Here is a 17359-nt window from a genome sequence, read left to right as displayed (position 1 = left end):
ATGTTCTACCCTCTGTATACTTGGATACTCTGTATCCAAAACTCTGTCCACGTTCTAACTCGCACCACGCCCCATTCACTCATCACCCCTGTGCTTGCCTCTCTACTTCTCTTTCCTTTTAAAGACACTCTTTAAAACCTACTTCTTTGATCATGTTTTTGGTTTTCTGCCCTATTTTCTCCTTGTGTAGTCCTGATTCAAATTTTGTTTTCTAATGCACCTGTGATGTGCCTTGGGATGTTTTACTACATTAAAGGCATATATATAAATCGTTACTCTTATCATTGAGGTGAACTGTTAAGAAGAGGATGGAGCACAGTTAGTTTCATCTTTACTTGAAAGTTCAAAGTGTAGAGATGGGCAGTGGCGGAGCTGCTTCTCAATATGCGAATGACCTGTTACAACACTTGTAGTCCCATGAGTCTTGCTTTCTTTATCTTCCTCCCCATCCTGATGGCATTGCTATACAGGACTATAGCGGGTGCATGGTCTTAATTCATGGAGACTGGTTTGACAGATTGGCACATGATAAGATAACCATGACAGTTTCCTGGGGAGCAGGCATTCATGTGGAATGGCATCAGATGCTGTCTGGGAGTAAACAAACAACATTTTTTTGCTATTAATTAAGCTGAAGAAGTATCATGGTTCTGGGGGCTCCGTTCTGCAGGCAGTTGCTCCCTGAACCTGTGGACTATCTGTTGGTTGTAGAATTGTACTTGTTTTTTGTTGTGCTGGCTGCATTGGGAAAATAATAAATTGGGAGGTCTGCCTGAATCAAGGACTAGTGACCTTCTCTTTATACAGTGATGCATTGCTGATCGATTAAGTATTAAATGTTACCCGAGGCTCCCTGGGAAGATCCAGCAGCAAAAAATGTCAATACATTGCGTTCTTTCAGTGCTGCAGATAATGCTGTGCCCTTTATCGAAGTAGGCTGCAGGTCTTCAACAAATAAAGCTGGCATATTTCCCCAGTTGATCTGTGGATGGGAAGAGGGCAGCCACTTGAGGCACTTTAATAAGCAGAGAACTGTAGTTAAGATGTATTTGGCATTTAATTCCAATTAAGTGGATTTTAGCATGTTGGAAACATGTTTCTGTGATGCCTTATTCCAAGTTCACCCAGTCTTTCTGCTACCATTGCTTGATCCACTTTCTCTTCATATCACAGAAATAGATTCCGAGAAAAATCCATCTCCCTACTCCAAAGTTTAAATTCTCAAGGACATGCTTTAAATAGCAGAAGAATTTCTCACTGAACTGCAGAGTGCAAATAACCAAAAAAATCACTGCCTTGTGGAAGTTCTAGAAAGATGCACAAATTAAACCATAAACTGTCTGCTCTGTGCCATATCCAGCAGTAACCTAAACTACTACTCTTTATGTTTTTAAGCTGTAATTTTGCCAAGGAAAATCAAGGCCATGATATTGAAAATTGGTAGTTTGCCTATGAATGTTGCCTTTGTTATAGTTCTTTGAGAAGGTAACAGACACTGTGAATAAAGGGGAGCCTGTAGATGTAATGAAACTTGGATTTCCAAAATCCAAGAAATTGAAAAGGTGCCACATCAAAGGTTACTACACAAAATAAGAGCTCATGGCGTAGGGGGTAACATATTAGCATCGATAGAGGATTGGTTAGCTGACAGGAAGCGAAGAGTTGGGATAAATGGGTCATTTTTGTGTTGGCAAGCTGTAACTAGTGGGTGCTACAGGATTCAGTGCTGGGGCTGTAACTATTTACAATCTATATCAGTGACTTGAATGAAGAAACTGATGGTATGGTTGCTAAATTCGCTGATGATGCAAAGATAGATAGGAGAGTAATTTGTGAAGAGGACATAAGGAGTATGCAAAGGGATATAGATAGGTTAAAGGAATGAATAAATATTTGGCAAATGGAGTATAATGTAGGAAAATGTGAACTTGTCCAGATTGGCTGGAAGAATAGAAAGGCAGTATACTACTTGACTGCAGAACTCTATGATACAGAGGGATCTGGGTGTCCTGGTACATGAATCACAAAAAGTTAGCATGCAGGTACAGCAAGCGATTAGGGAGGCAAATGCAATGTTTTAATTTATTGCAAGGGGAATGGAAAAAGTAAACAAGTTTTGCTACAATTGTGCAAGGTGTTGGTGAGATCACATCTGGAGTAACAGGTGAAGTTTTGGTCTCCTTACTTAAGAAAGGATATATTGTAATTGCATTAGAAACAGTTCAGAGAAAGTTCACTTGACTGATTCCTGGAATGAAGGGGTTATCTCAGGAGGAAAGGTTGGACAAATTGGACCTGTGTCCATTGGAGTTTAGAAGAATGAGAGGTGACCTTTTTCAAACGTATAAGACCCTGAGGGGATTTGACAAGGTGGATGCTGAGAGGATGTTTCCCCTTGTAGGAGAGACTATAATTAGGGGGACACAGTTTAAAAATAAGAGGTCTCCTATTTAGGATGGAGATGAGGAGAATTATTTTCTCTGAGGGTTGTTAGTCTGTGGAATTCTCTTCTCCTGAGACCGTTGGAGGTAGTGTTATTGAATATGTTTAAAGAAGATTGAGAAAGATAGTTTCTTGATTGACAAGGGAGTCAAAGGATATAGAGAGTACGCAGGAAAGTAGAGTTGAGGCCACAATCAGATCAGCCATAATCTTAGCAAATAGAGGAGCAGACTTGAGGGGCTGAGGGGCTGAATGGCCTACTCCTCCTAATTCATATGTTCGGAAGTGTATTTGCACTTGCTCTGAAATATTGAGCATAGACTTAGAAAGTTGAGGCCCAAAGGTTATTTAATCATTCCTGAACTTTTTCTAGTTTGGCAACACAGTAGAATAATTATATCATTGCATGTCAATCTTACATAAAGATCTCACGGTTTAGTTATTCTTCCCTTACTTAATCTATTGAATGCAGGGGGATGTTGCAACCTTGTTGTGGTATTATAATGTCCTTAGTTAAGAATCAAGCTTGCCACTTAGCACATTCTGAAAATTAACAAATTATGACATTTTCGGACAAGCTCATTTCTTTCCTTCATGTGCTATTTTTCACAAACCTTTCCCCATCTCTGGTTTGGGTGAGAATGCAGGCTTTTCTTTTGCATTCACAATCACAAGTCTTAAATAAAAGTAATATGAAAGTGTGGCTAATAGATTTGTGTTTGACAACCTGGGATTAATACCTGCAATCATAAATCAGCTTCTTGATGTATTTGGAACAAAAGTTCTAGTTCAGTAAGCCATTCACAACTTAACAGTGTTTAGTACTTTCAAAAGCATGATAACTTTTACACTGTGTTTTAAGGTGCACAATAACTGACTGTTTTAAGCCGGCACACCTAAAGGAGGTAACAGTTGACTTAAATATCTAAACAAAACGGCAGTGATTACTCATCAGATACTCAATTATCTAATTTAAGTTAGGAGCTTAGAGAGTTTGATGGAGTTTTGCCACACCTGCAGCATGTCAGTACTTAGAGGTAAATGAAAATTTTTAAATGGTGGCTTTGTTTTGGTAGAGGTATACTTATTTGTGCAGTTCTAGAGAACTGAAACATACCTGAAGCTAAAAGAATAGATACATTTCACAGGTTCATGAATAACTATAAGGATGTTACAGAAAGTGCACATGGGGAGTTAAATTACCCCACCCTTTCTAATAATATCAGCAAGGAAGTCTTATTTAAAAAATGTTGTGGTTAGGTCGAATAATCAAATGAAAATCAGTATTTTTTGCTTGGCTGAAAAGGCAGGAATTGGAAAAGGTGTCTGCTTCTGATTTACGTCTAACTACCCGTATAGTGTGGGTGCAGGTGAGGATGCGGCAGAACTCATTACTCATTGTGGCTGAATAAGCTGGAGTAACTAACTGTTTATCCTCACACAGGAAAATGACTGCTTACACAAGTTATTGGAGGTACCTATGTTAATTCATTCTGATGGTGAAGCAGGAAACCAGCACTAATCTTTTTACTTAATACCTGATTTATTTACAGAACGCAATATTGTATATGTCTGCCTCCTCCCTAACCAATACCCAGTGACCCAGCAGCCTTGAAAAGTGCTTAAAGTACTTAATCAATCAGTGCCCCCCTCCTGTACGCCCTTAACCTTGATAATACAATTAAGATACCGTTAGTAGCCTGGTACCCATTTCATGTGGATCTTAGCCAGGCAAGAAGATGACACAAGAAGAGGAAAAAGGATGGCAGAAAATTGGGATGGGGCTGAGAATAAACAATTTCTGCAGGCTTCTCACAACGTTCTCTAGCTTTGGTCGGGGGAAATGGACATTTAAACTTTTTTCCAGGGTTCAGCTGATCTCCCATTGAAAGCCTCACCTGGACAGGTGCTTCATTTTGCAAAATATGAACTATTCAGAACTAAAGACTGGCCAATAAGGAGGGTGTCAGAAGTGAGACAAACAGCAAAATTAGGCAAAATGTTAAGCACCAATATATTAAAGTGATTCATTTGTCCTTTCACAACTTGAAAAGGTGCATTTGCGAAGGGGGGATGTATCATATGGGGCTGCCGTCTTTCCAGTTACGAGGAAAGGTTTGACAGACTGCGCTTGTTTTCACTGGAGGTTAGAAGATTGAGGGGTGACTTGATTGAGGTATGTAAGATTCTGAAAGGTCTCGACATGGTAGACATGGAAAGGTTGTGTCCTCTTGTGGTTGAGTCCAGAACTAGGGGGCACTGTTTTAAAATTAGGGGTTGCCCTTTTAGGACAGAGGTGACGAAAATTTTTTCTCTGTGTGACTTTGGAACTCTCAGAGGTGATGGGGGCGGGGTCATTGAATATTTTTAAGAAGGAGATAGATTGATTCCTTTACCTAACAAGAATCTAAGGTTATTAGGGTAGAAGGGAATATGGAATTCGAAACACACACACATCAACCATGATTTTATTGAATGGCGGAGCAGGCTCAAGGGGCCGAATGGCCTACTTCTTTTTTGTATATTCTTATGTTTGCAACACCTCTAAATTTAAAAATATCATAAGCTTTTACTCAAATCATTGAGTCTTTCTGTGAGTCGACAATTATTTTTTGTAGGGTATATTTACACAAGGACCTAAAAGCCACCTCAGTACAGTTTTTTTAACTCTGAAGAAGTGGTGTGAGGCTAGGGAGCATAGTCTCCCACTGCTTCAGTTTGACACCAGAGAGAGCGACTCCAGTGCAATGGCAAACTGAATTTTAAAAAGTTCTCAAGGATGGATCTCTTTGAATCCTCCTGCTATTATTGAAATCTTAGTGCAAAATCCATTGCTTTCATTCTCAAGATTTAAATTTCAATTGTTACGCAAGTTCTATCGATGCACAAATCTACGCAGAGACAGAAATTTCTCCAGGGAAAAAGTGTCAGAGTGTCAAACCAGGTACCATGTAGCATTAATAGGGTGCTGCTGCTTGGAACCCATACTACAGCTATCTATTTGAGACCATGGTAAAAATGCGATGTTTGAAGATGAGTTTATTGGCAACCAATAAGAATTTAATAAAAGCAAAATACTGTGAATGCTGAGATCTGAAATAAAAACGAAGTGCTGGAAAAACTCAGCAGGTTTGGCAGCATCTGTAGAGAGAGAAAGCGTTCATGTTTCGAGCCTAATATGACTCTCCTTTGGAACTGAAGAAAGGTAGGAATGTGAAACAAAAACAAAAATTGCTGGAAAAACTCAGCAGGTCTTTTTTTCCACCTATTTCTATTATTTTTAAAATTTATTTCCATTCATTGTTTTATCCCCACCTTTTAACCTATTTTGATCTCTTCTCCCACACCGTTGCTCACCCCCCCACCCAACTAGGGCCATCTGTCACCTGCTCACCCTGCCTTCTACTGTTAATGTCACTATTAGCACCTCCTTTAGCCAGTATCACCACCATCAACACCTTTTCGACCTTTTGTTTATGACGTCTTTTGCAATCTCTCCTTTGCCTCCACGTATCGCAGGCCTTCTATCCAGCTCTACCTGTCCCACCCCCCCTTAAACAGTATATATTACACCACATTTCTACTTCTCTTTAGTTCTGAAGAAGAGTCATACAGACTCGAAATGTTAACTCTGCCTTTCTCTCCACAGATGCTGTCAGACCTGCTGAGTTTTTTCAGCAATTTTTGTTTTTGTTTCAGATTTCCAGCATCCGCAGTATTTTGCTTTTATTATAAAGGTAGGAATGTGATAGGTTTTATGCTGTTGAAAAAGGAGGAAGGAGCAGATGGAGTAAAAGAGGTCAGGGATAGGTTAGAGGGTGGGAGAAATTAAATGACAAAAATGTCATGGAACCGAAGGCAAAAGGAGTGGTAATGATCAGATAAAAGAAACAGAGGTTGGCTCTGAGAGGTGTGAATAGCAGAATAAAGGTCAACGGTATCTGAAAGCAAAATAGCAGAATATGTTAATAGTAGAATAAAGGTCAGTGCTATCTGAAAGCAAAAACGAGAGAACAAAATATAGTGGGCACTTGGGGGCTGGGGTGGGCGAAATAAAAATTCAAAATGGAGGACAGAGTTCATGGTCTAAAAGTTGCTGAACTGAATATTGAGCCTAGAAGGCTGTAAAGTGCCTAATTGGAAGATGAGGTACTGTTCCTGCAGCTTGCGTTGGGCTTCACTGGAACATTGGAGCATGTCGTGGACAGAAATATGAGCATGAGGGCAAGATGGTGAATTGAAATGGCGAGCGACCAGCAGGTCGGGGTTATGCTTGCGGACTGAGCGAAGGTGTTCTGCAAAGTGGTCACCCAATCTGCGTTTGGCCTCCTCAGTGCAAAGGAGACCGCGTTGTGGGCTGCGAATGCATTAAACTAAAGTGAAAGAAGTACAAGGAAAGAAGTAGGAATTTAATTTCTGTATTAGAGGACAGACTGTCTTTGTACAGAAATGGTTACCTTAGTTACTAAAATAAAAACCAGAATTTCAGGAAATTTCATAGATTACTTCCTTTCTGCACATAATTACATAATTTTAAGATAAGCAAAATGGGAGTCACATCATTTGTGTGTGCCAAAGCATTTGTTGCTTCCGGTATACTCTCTCGATTAATCTTGTTTGCTGTGTTTAATCCGTTACTTCCTCATGTCATTTAACTTTTAAGGCTATTTCTGCCTTTAGGTTGCTTCAAGCTACTTAAAGTTACAAGGTACTTGCAGATGAGAGGCAATTTGGCCCATTTGGTTCATCATCCCAGAGAGATGCAAATGTTACCCCATTGTAGCATCCATTTTTTTTTTTGTTATTTGTTCATGCGAATTGAGCATTGCTGGCAAGGCCAACATTCATCCCTGATTGCCCTTGAGAAGGTGATGGGTGGTTTGCTTTCTTGAACTGCTGCAGCCCATATGTTTTAGGTACACCCACAGTGCTCTTAGGGAGAGAGTTCCAGGATTTTGACCCAGCAGCAGTGAAGGAACAGTAATATAGTTCCAAGTCAGGATGTTGTGTGGCTTTTAGGGGAGCTTGCAGGTGGAGGCGTTCCAATGCATCTTTTGCCCTAGTCCTTTTAGATTGTAGTTGTAACAGTTTGGAAGGTGCTGTCGATGGAGCCTTGGCGAGCTGCTTCAGTGCATCTTGTATATGGTACACACTGCTGCCAGTGTGCTCCGGTGGTGGAGGGAGTGAATGTTCAAGGTGATGGATAGGGTGCCAACTTCTTTGTCCTGTATGGTGTTGAGCTTCTTGATGTCGTTGGAGCTGTACTCATCCAGGCGAGAGGAGAGGATTCCATCACATACTTCACTTTTGCCTTATAAACGGTGGGCAGGCTTTGGGGATTCCTTAAACCTAAAGACCTTGATGATATAATTAGCACTGATGTTTAAAACAAAAACAGAAATACCTGGAAAAACTCAGCAGGTCTGGCAGCATCGGTGGAGAAGAGCACATTTGACGTTTCGAGTCCTCATGACCCTTCAACAGAACTAAGTAAAAATAGGAAAGGGGTGAAATATAAGCTGGTTTAAGAGGGGGGTGGGGGGGTGTTGGGACAAGAAGAACTAGGTATGTTTAAAGTTGTTCACTTTCCTTGGACCGAATTCCAACTTATCCATTTAATTTTTTTTCCCCACGATGTGTCCAAAGCAGAAATGCTCATGGAGAACTATTTGTCAAAAGCAATTTTTACGTCTATCATAGTCCAACAAGCCCTTTGGGACATTTTACTATGTTATAAGCTCTATATAAATGAAAGTTGTTGCCATAGTGGTAAAAAAGTTTGAATTTTGTTGGAGTCATTCAAATCTATCTTCCAAGAAATGAATTGGAATTCAGATTTGTCTTGTGCACGTCTCTGCTAAGCTCTGCAATGGCTATCTGAATGTCGTGCTAATCAGAGCTGTGCTGCAACACTTGTGTTCGGTCTGTGCAGGAACTTAAAAGTCGGCACCTTTAGGTTGCCACATGTCCGTGGCCACGCAAAAAAGTTGAAGGGTTGGCACACTTAAATAAATTGATCATTTATTTTATTTTTACTTAACATTGTAAATTTATCTGCATTTATTTTAGATCTTTAAGCCTGCATGGAATATTTGCAATGGAGCTGCATGATGTAGTGGTATTGTCACTGGACTAGTAATCCAGGACTCGGGTTCGAATCCCACCACAGCAGATAGTGGAATTTGAGTGTGATCTGATGATGGCCACGAAACCATTGTCGATTGTTATTAAAAACCCAAGTAGATCACTAATCTGCCGTTCTTACCAGACACACAGCATTGTGGTTGACTCTTAAATGCCAGAAGTGCCGAGTGGATGATCCATCTCGGCCTCCTCTGGAGGTCCCCAGCATCACAGATGCCAGTCTTCAGCCAATTCGATTCAAGAAACAGCTGAAGGCACTGGATAGTGCAAAGGCTATGGGCCCTGACAATATTCTGCCTTGTGCTCCACACCTCTTGCCAAGCTGTTCCAGTATGTAGTTGGGTATGTACATGGGGGGGTTCTGTTCCAGTACAGCTACAACATTGGCATCTACCCGACTATGTGGAAAATTGCCCAGGTATGTCCTGTACACAGAAAGCAGGACAAATTGAACCCAGCCAATTACTGACCCATCAGCCTACTCTCCATCATCAGCAAAGTAATGGAAGGGGTCATCAACAGTGCTATCAAATGGCACTTGCTTGGCAATAACCTGCCCAGTTTGGGTTCCACCAGGGCCACTCAGCTCCTGACCTCATTACAGCCTTGGTACAAACAAGGACAAAAGAGCTGAGCTCCAGAGGTGAGGTGAGAGTGACTGCTCTTGACACCAAAGCCGCATTTGACTGAATGTGGCATCAAGGAGCCCTAGCAAAATTGGAGTAAATGGGAATCATTTTGGTTGGAGTCATACCCAGCATGAAGGAAGATTGTTGTGGTTATTGGAGGTCAGTCATCTGAACTCATCTCCTCTCACTTCAGGAGTTCCTCAGGGTAGTGTCCACAGCCCAACCATCTTCAGCTGCTTCATCAATGACCTTCCTTCCATCATATGGTCAGAAGTGGGGATGTTTGCTGATGTTTGCTGATGATTGCACAATGTTCAGCACCATTCGCGACGACTCAGATACTGAAGCTGTCCATGTCCAAATGCAGCAAGACCTGGACAATATCCAGGCTTGGGCTGACAAGTGGCAAGTAACATTTGTGCCACACAAGTTTCAGGCAATGACCATCTCCAACAAGAGAGAATCTAACTTTTGGCCCCTTGACATGCAATGGCATTACCATTACTATCAACATTCTGACCAGAAATTGAACTGGACTGGCTATATAAATACTGTGGCTACAAGAGCAGGTCAGAGGCTAGGAATCTTGCGACAAGTAACTTGCCTCCTGATTCCCCAAAGCCTACAAGGCACAAGTCAGGAGTGTGATGGAATACTCCCCACTTGCCTGGATGAGTGCAGCTCCCATGACACTCAAGAAGCTTGACACCATCCAGGACAAAGCAGCCTGTTTGATTGGCACCCTATCCACAAACATTCACTCCCTCCACCGTTGACACACAGTAGCAGCAGTGTGTACCATCTACAAAGTACACTGCAGGAATTCACCAAAGCTCCTGAGACAGCACCTTCCAAACCCACAACCACTACCATCTAGAAGGACAAGGGCAGCAGATAGATGGGAACACTACCACCTGGAAGCTCCCCTCAAAGTCACTCACCATCCTGACTTGGAACTATATCGGCCGTCCCTTTCCTGTCGCTGGGTCAAAATCCTGGAACTCCCTCCCTAACAGTACTGTGGGTGTACCTACACCACATGGACTGCAGCGGTTCAAGACGGCAGCTCACCACCACCAGCTTGAGGGTAACTAGGGTTGGGCAATAAATACTGGCCCAACCAGCGAAGCCCACAGTCCGTGAATATACATTTTTTTTAAAAAGCGGCTATAACGTAGCAAAATGACCCAAGGCAGGAGCATTACCAAACAAAATTTGACACAAAGAGACATGAGGCATTAGGACAATGACTAAATGCTTGGTCAAACAGGTAGATTTTAAGGGGCATCTTAAAAGCAGATAGGAGAGATAGAAAGGTTTATCGAGGGTGTTCTACAGCTTCATGCCTAAACAATCGAAGGCATGGCCACCAATGGAGGGTGAAGGAATTGGGAATACACAGGAGGCCAAAATTGGAAGAATGCAGGGTTGGTAGGAGGAAGGTGAGACCATGCAGGGATTTGAACACAAGGGTGAGAACTTTAAAATTTTGAGGGATTGCTGGAGGCCTTTTTCACTTGAAACACACACATGCCAGTGAAAGTTTTGAAGTGTTTGATTCTATTTTTCTTGTTTTTTTTAAGCTGTGTCACTACTTCCAGGATAATACTTTTACCTCCTGTTTTTCCAGTTGAGCCATAAATTGGCTGGATAACTGCTATGATAAAACCAGTATGCTACCTTCAAACTTGAAAACTCCTTTGAATTAAATAATTCCCCCTAGAAGCGTATTTGACATTTCCCCCCACCCAGTGAGAAAGATTTGTTCTTTCCTTACTTCCTGTTAGTTATTGTGGAGTACTCCATTCTCTGGGGAAAATAGAATCTTGTACTATACTGAAAGGCAGGCAGTTGTGTTTCCTGTCAATTTTAACTTTGGCACAAAGGGTGATGAGAACTACTGTGCTTGTTCTAAGTTAGCCACCAGTGAACCAAACTTCCAGATTGGTTATAGTACACAGTCTGGGGTCTTTGCAGGGTACAACATATCGACATACCAATTTCCTCTGCGTAACTATGCCGTCGCTGTCCATTTAAAAAAAAAATTGCACAGAGATTGTGTACAAAGTAAAATTTGTCAGCCGTTGTTTCATGTTGTCTTCAAAGTGGATGATCTACCAGCTGCTAATCAGCCTTCAGAAAAAGCGTAATAATGCTACTGACTTGAATCTTCCTTTCGAGGCCAAGCTCAATGGCACAAAGGGATAAGAATGAACAACAACTTGGCTGATCAAGATAATTCAGTGATATAAATTGAATTAGAAATTAGCATCATGTTAAAGCTAATATTACAAAATTAGAATTATTAGTATCAGCGCAATAGCAAATATTTACATTCCATCTTGAGTAATAGTGGAATTTACTAAATATTCAGTTTAGTCATTAATCTGAACAGAACTGAACCTGGCTTCGACCTGATTGATCACAGGGAAATTTATAGGAGGCATGTTGAAAATGAGAGAAAATGGGAAATAATGAAAGTGGTTAAGAGATGAAGGACCAGATTTGCGGCGAAACAATGACCTGGAAGAAAGCTGCTCACAAAGAACTAATGATCCCTGGCATGGATTTTCCTTTTCCAACATTAGTTTGAATTTGATGCCAAGTCAAAGGGATCTCCGGGTGTCCAGCAACAGTGATGCCATCAACCAGGCTAAGCAGCCAATCAAAATGAAGAATTGCCGCAGACAGTAAACTAGGAAGTAAAATGCATTGCATTTTTCACTTTTAATTAAATTTTATATAGAGTGAAATAAATGATTAGGAGATGCACAGAATTAAAGTGGAAGCTGAAATATCAAACTTGAAAAAAAAATGCGATTTAAAAAAAAATTGTAATGGAGACATATTGTGTTCCACAAATACAGAATTCGTTTTTCAGGATCATTGAGGTTGTTCAGCAGTAACTAGGAAATTAGTACCCTGATAAAAACTCATTACACTTTGCTGGCCAAGGTGTAACTTTTTCAAGGGCTGGTGCAACAAGACTAATAGCATGTAAAGGTACATTTTCATCGGTTCAGTGATTTCTAATTAACTTCAACAGCACACCTCTGGCAAAGCACAGAATCACTGACAACAGCTTCTGGATTTCCATGTTTTATTGAGCATGTCTGATTCCAGAAGTTGCTGCCAGTTTAGAGGAGTAATGATAGTGAATGCTGACAGTTTCTACATCATAACTACTGCAAAATCTGGGTTGATATATCAATTTACAAAATAGTTGCGAGCACTACCCTGGTTAAATACAGGCCAGTCAGTTTAACATTTGTGATATGGATAATTTTGGAATATTTAATTAAAATTGGTAGCAGATTAGGTAGTACAACAATAACACTTTACATTTATACAGCACCTTTGGAAAATGTACAATTGTACAAGGCACAATACAGAGTTATAACCAATGAAATGAATACTGAACTCTAGTGGTTAGAAAACTGACCAAAAGCTTAGGTAAAGAGGTGGGCTTTGAGGTGAGCTCTATGGAGGTTCTTAAAGGAGGTAGAGAGGCAGAGGGGTTTAAGAAGAGAGTTTCAGAGCATCGGGTTCAGGTGGCTGAAAACATAGCTACCAATGGTAGGACGAAGGAAGCAGAGGATGCACAAGAAGCCAGAATCTGAGAAAGAAGAGTTTCAGCAAAGGCCAAAAGACTGGAAAAGGTTAAAGAGATGGGGGAAGAAACAGGAAGTGGAAGTTATGACATTTTCTCCAAATGATTGGAAGTGGGTAGTGGTCTCCCACAGGGTTCTGTTTTGGGACCACTTTTATTTAGTGTGTACATTAATAATTTAGATATGGAGCTAGAGGGAATTCAAATTAGCAGAAAGTAAGAAAATAGAATGCATAGTGAATCATTTTAATGAGAGTGTAAGGAATTGCTGATGGTAGAATGGGAAAAAAAATTGCCAGATGGAATCCAGTATCAACAAGTGTGACAGATTCGGTCAAGTAAAGGTTAAATCATCCAGAATTCACATTCCTGGTTATTATCCAAACACCCCGATGGAAGTACTTTTGTGAGGATGTCAGATAGATATGCAAATATGATTTCCCACCTAGCGTTCCCCAAGGAGCTGCACCACAGTGTGGAGCCAAGAAAATGCTTCAAGGAGCAATGAAAAGATACTGGAGATAATGCCAAGAAATATACCAGACGGAAATATCCTAAGTTAATGAAGGAATGCAATGGACGCTTCTTAGAACCATGGAAATTGATTCATAAACTTGGCAACAAATTTTAGAGCTAACATTTTTTCTTTGCTTTCTCTTCTCTTTCACAGTTGTACCTGTAATCCTCAAAGCGTTGACTTTTGATGAGAAGCGTGGTGCTTGTAGTGTGGGCTCAAACGTGAGAGATGCAGCTTGCTATGTCTGCTGGGCTTTTGCTCGTGCATATGATCCTCAAGAAATGAAACCATTTGTTAATCAGATAGCAAGGTAAGAGTATCTTGTGGTCATGCTCCTTATCTTTTCAGATGACCTCTAAGTGAAATGAGGCTGAGCAATCTCTGCCCACTTTTGTGGGACTTGGACCATGTATAAAAGTACAACTATTTGCATTTATATTGCAATGTTACTCTGAGACACTACAGGATAACTTGAAAGTTTCTATTTGAAGTGAAGGCTGAGAAGTTTAACATATAAATTCTAGTCACTCTAAAATTAAGATCAAAGCCTGAAAGTGGTTTCAGATATTTTGATTATTTTAGACAGTGTCATGTAATTGTACTATCCTACTGTAACTGAGTTCTAAACTTGTTGATGTCTTTGGAATTCTTTAATTGGTTTGCAGGACAAATAAATATCCCTATACCATTCAAAACCATACAGCCTTATGATAATGGATCTACTGGATGTTTCAGCAGAGTTGTTGTCTTGCAGTGGAGAGATTTTTAGACATGTTTTGTTGCATCAGTTTTTGTGTCCGTAACTGACACCAGAAACGTTAAAACATTGTGATTGTACATGTCAACTTCAGGGTTGTTAGTGATGGAGGATGAAAAAAATCTCAATTTTGGACATCAAGAACAGCAGGACCAGATGTAGCATAAAGGTTCCTTTACCTTGTGGCTAACACATGTCTTTGCTGCAGTTTAAAGTGTGCCCATAATGCCACTGCTTTTTCCTTTCTCATGCCAATTAGCCTGAAGTCCTCGGAGTAATTCTGGGCAGTTTTATGCTGAGATTCCAGGCCCTCAAAATCATATTGATTGCTCAAAAACATTTCATGATAGACCCTTACTGCTCATAGGTGGAATAACTCTCATTCCAGCTCTTAGAGGTTGACAGCCGGTGTCAAACCAAGTGTAACAACTAGCTGAATGTTATATTTCAATGTTTCTGTCTGGTTTATATTTCTTACTGTTTTCTCTGCCAGCTTTTCGTTGCTCCTTAAGGCATTGACTGAAAAAAACATAATGCTTTTATTGGAGTCCAGTCATGGCATGGTCAGAAGTTGAATGATGGTGTGAATTTTGGATGTTCAGTTGGTATTTGCATATATTGTGGATGTCCTTACTTCAATATTTACTTGGAAAGTTCTGCAGTAGTTTAGTTTTCAACTTGGAATGTTTTGCAAATGAAACAAAAAAAAGCCTGTCTTAAGGTAGGCTTAACACTGAAAACAAGTTGATTTATGTATATGAAGATTATTTTACCAAACGAGATTTTGGATTAGGTCTCCCTCAGATGTGAATTGAATGCTTTTATAGTTTGTGCATGAAAGTTAATAAGCAGCCAGGTTCCAACTCTGACATAGTTAGATGCTGAATTTTAGTCTGAGTTTTAGATGTTTAGTTGATTCAATTCTCTGAAGCCTTAGTATCAGTCATTGGAAGCTGGAAGATTTCTGCTTCAACCAAGCAGAAGGTGGCAAAACATTAATACTGTCCTTGAAGACCTAAGTATTTAAAATCACAACATCATTATTTTGCTCTTGTGCCATAGGCAAATTGCCACTGCCAGTCATGAATGCAATGCACAGGAATCAGGGAGTGAATGATGTGGAGGCTGATCTTCATGGAAAGCAGTCACCTTGCAGCATGTACATCTGAGACAGTGGTGCACAAAGATCACTCAGTGCCCACTGAAATATGCAAATTTTCCAAGTTTTTAATGTATATTTACAATCCTGGTCTAACAAGGCAAAACTTATTAAAGTAGACCACTCAGGTGTTGTCTATCAGTTGAACAACTGGGTTCGAATAGTAAAGGTGCTACAATAAAATAAAAACAGAAAATGCTGGAAATACTCTCATACTCCAGTATCTGTGGACAGAAAACCAGAATTAATATTACAAAGAAAATGGGGGAAGAAAGAACTTGAGTTAATATCGCACCTTTCATGACCTCAGGATGTCCTGAAGGGCTTTACAACCAGTGAAGTACTTTTGAAGTGCAGTCACTGCCCCATGTGGCAGTCAATTTGTGCACAGCAATGCACACAAACGGCAATGTTATAATGACCAGGTAGTTTTCTTTGTGATGTTGATTGAGAGAGAAATATTGGCTAGGACACTGGGTCTAACAACCCTGCTCTTCTTAGAAATAGCAACATGGGATATTTTATGTCCACCAGAGAGCAGACGGAACCTCAGTTTAACATCTCATCTGAAAGATAGCACCTCTGACAGTGCAGCATTCCCTCAGTCATGCCCTGGGAGTGACAGTCTAAATTTTTGTGCTCAAGTCCTGGAAGTGGGATTTGAATCCACAACTGTCCGACTCAGTGCTATCAGCTGAACCACGGCTGGCACAACTGTCCATGACCCGTCAGAACTGGTAAAAGTTAGAAATGTAACAGGTTTTAAGCAAGAAGGGGGATGAAGGGGAGCACAAAATAAAGGTGGAAGCTCTGTGATAGAAAGAAAGACAGGAGTGATTAAATTACAAGATGGATGATGTTGCAAGGGAAAAAAGTTAGGGGTAATGGGACAATGGACAATTTGTCCTCTCTGCTAGAAGGCAAAATGGAGGGCAGCAAAAAGAGGGGCCAATCTAGCCATAGTTGGATAACTAACATCACAGATCAGGTTGCAAACGAACCACGTGGATATGTGAGGATGGCGTAAGACAGACGAATGTGACATACCATGACAGCAGATCTCCTGGTAGGAGTAGCTACAAGCAGAGAGAGAGAGAGAGAGAATGGGACAAGTCAAGAAACAAAAAATGGGGTGAGAAGAGTTGTTAATGGCATAGGCAGAACCATTACCAGCATCAGTTGTGTGGAAAAAACTGGGGGCTATGCTTGTGAGCTCAAATAGTTGGACATGGTGTTCTGCCTGGGAGGCTGTAAAGTATCTAATTGAAAAGCAAGTATTGTGTTTCTCGAGCTTCTGATTAGCTTCATTAGAACATTGTAAGAGCCGAAGATCAGAATAGAGCTGAGAATTAAAAATGCAAATTAAAATGGCAAAAAGGGAAAATCTTGTTTGAACAACCTTATTGAATTTTTTAAGGAGGTAACAAAGAGAGTATGGGGCGGGTTAGATGGTTAGGTGGCAGCATGTGGTTCATTATAGCGCCAACAGTGTGTGTTCGATTCTTGTTCCGACTGAGATCGACTTGGGACCTGCCTCCTCGTGCTGCCCCTTAGAGTGGAAGGCAATGGCAAACCATCACTGACAGCTGGCAAGGAAATTGACTCAGGATAAGCAGGTAGTGAGCCAAGGACCTGCCTTCAGGCAGAGCACACATGGAATGGAATGGAGCAGAGAGGTTAGACAATGGTAATGCAGTAAATGTTACTTTTCTGGATTTTCAGAAGGCCTTCGATAAGGTGCCCCATAGTAGACTAATGAATAAGGTCAGAGAATGTGGAGTCAGGGGACGAGTCGCAGAATGGATTGTTCGGTGGCTTCAAATGAAGCAAAAAGTGGGAGTAATGGATAGTTTTTCCAAAGTGGCTCTCTCCTGCTCGCACCTTCCCCCCCCACCGGCTCTCTCTGGCTAGCAGGCTCCCTCCCCGGCTCTCTCCTGCTCACACCTTCCCCCCCACCGGCTCTCTCCTGCTCGCAGCTTCCCTCACTGACTCTCTCCTGCTTGCACCTTCCCTCACTGACTCTCTCCTACTTGCATCTTCCCTCCCTGACTTTCTCCTGCTCGCAGCTTCCCTCCCTGACTCTCTCGTACTTGCAGCTTCC

General features: G+C 41.0%; 1 protein-coding gene across 1 annotated transcript in view; it reads left to right on the top strand.

The window, feature by feature from the left end:
* tbcd (tubulin folding cofactor D) overlaps nt 1-17359 on the top strand; it is a 270699-nt gene that overhangs the window by 118432 nt on the left and 134908 nt on the right. The window contains exon 14 of the mRNA XM_078570695.1: nt 13496-13652. Coding sequence (XP_078426821.1) covers nt 13496-13652 — 157 coding nt within the window. The remainder of the gene's footprint in view (nt 1-13495; nt 13653-17359) is intronic.

This window comes from Cetorhinus maximus, chromosome 24 (genome assembly GCF_964194155.1).
Source record: "Cetorhinus maximus chromosome 24, sCetMax3.hap1.1, whole genome shotgun sequence".
Lineage (NCBI taxonomy): Eukaryota > Metazoa > Chordata > Chondrichthyes > Lamniformes > Cetorhinidae > Cetorhinus > Cetorhinus maximus.
The sequence above is the reverse complement of the archived record's forward strand: the minus strand, read 5'-3'. Positions and strand labels throughout refer to the sequence as shown.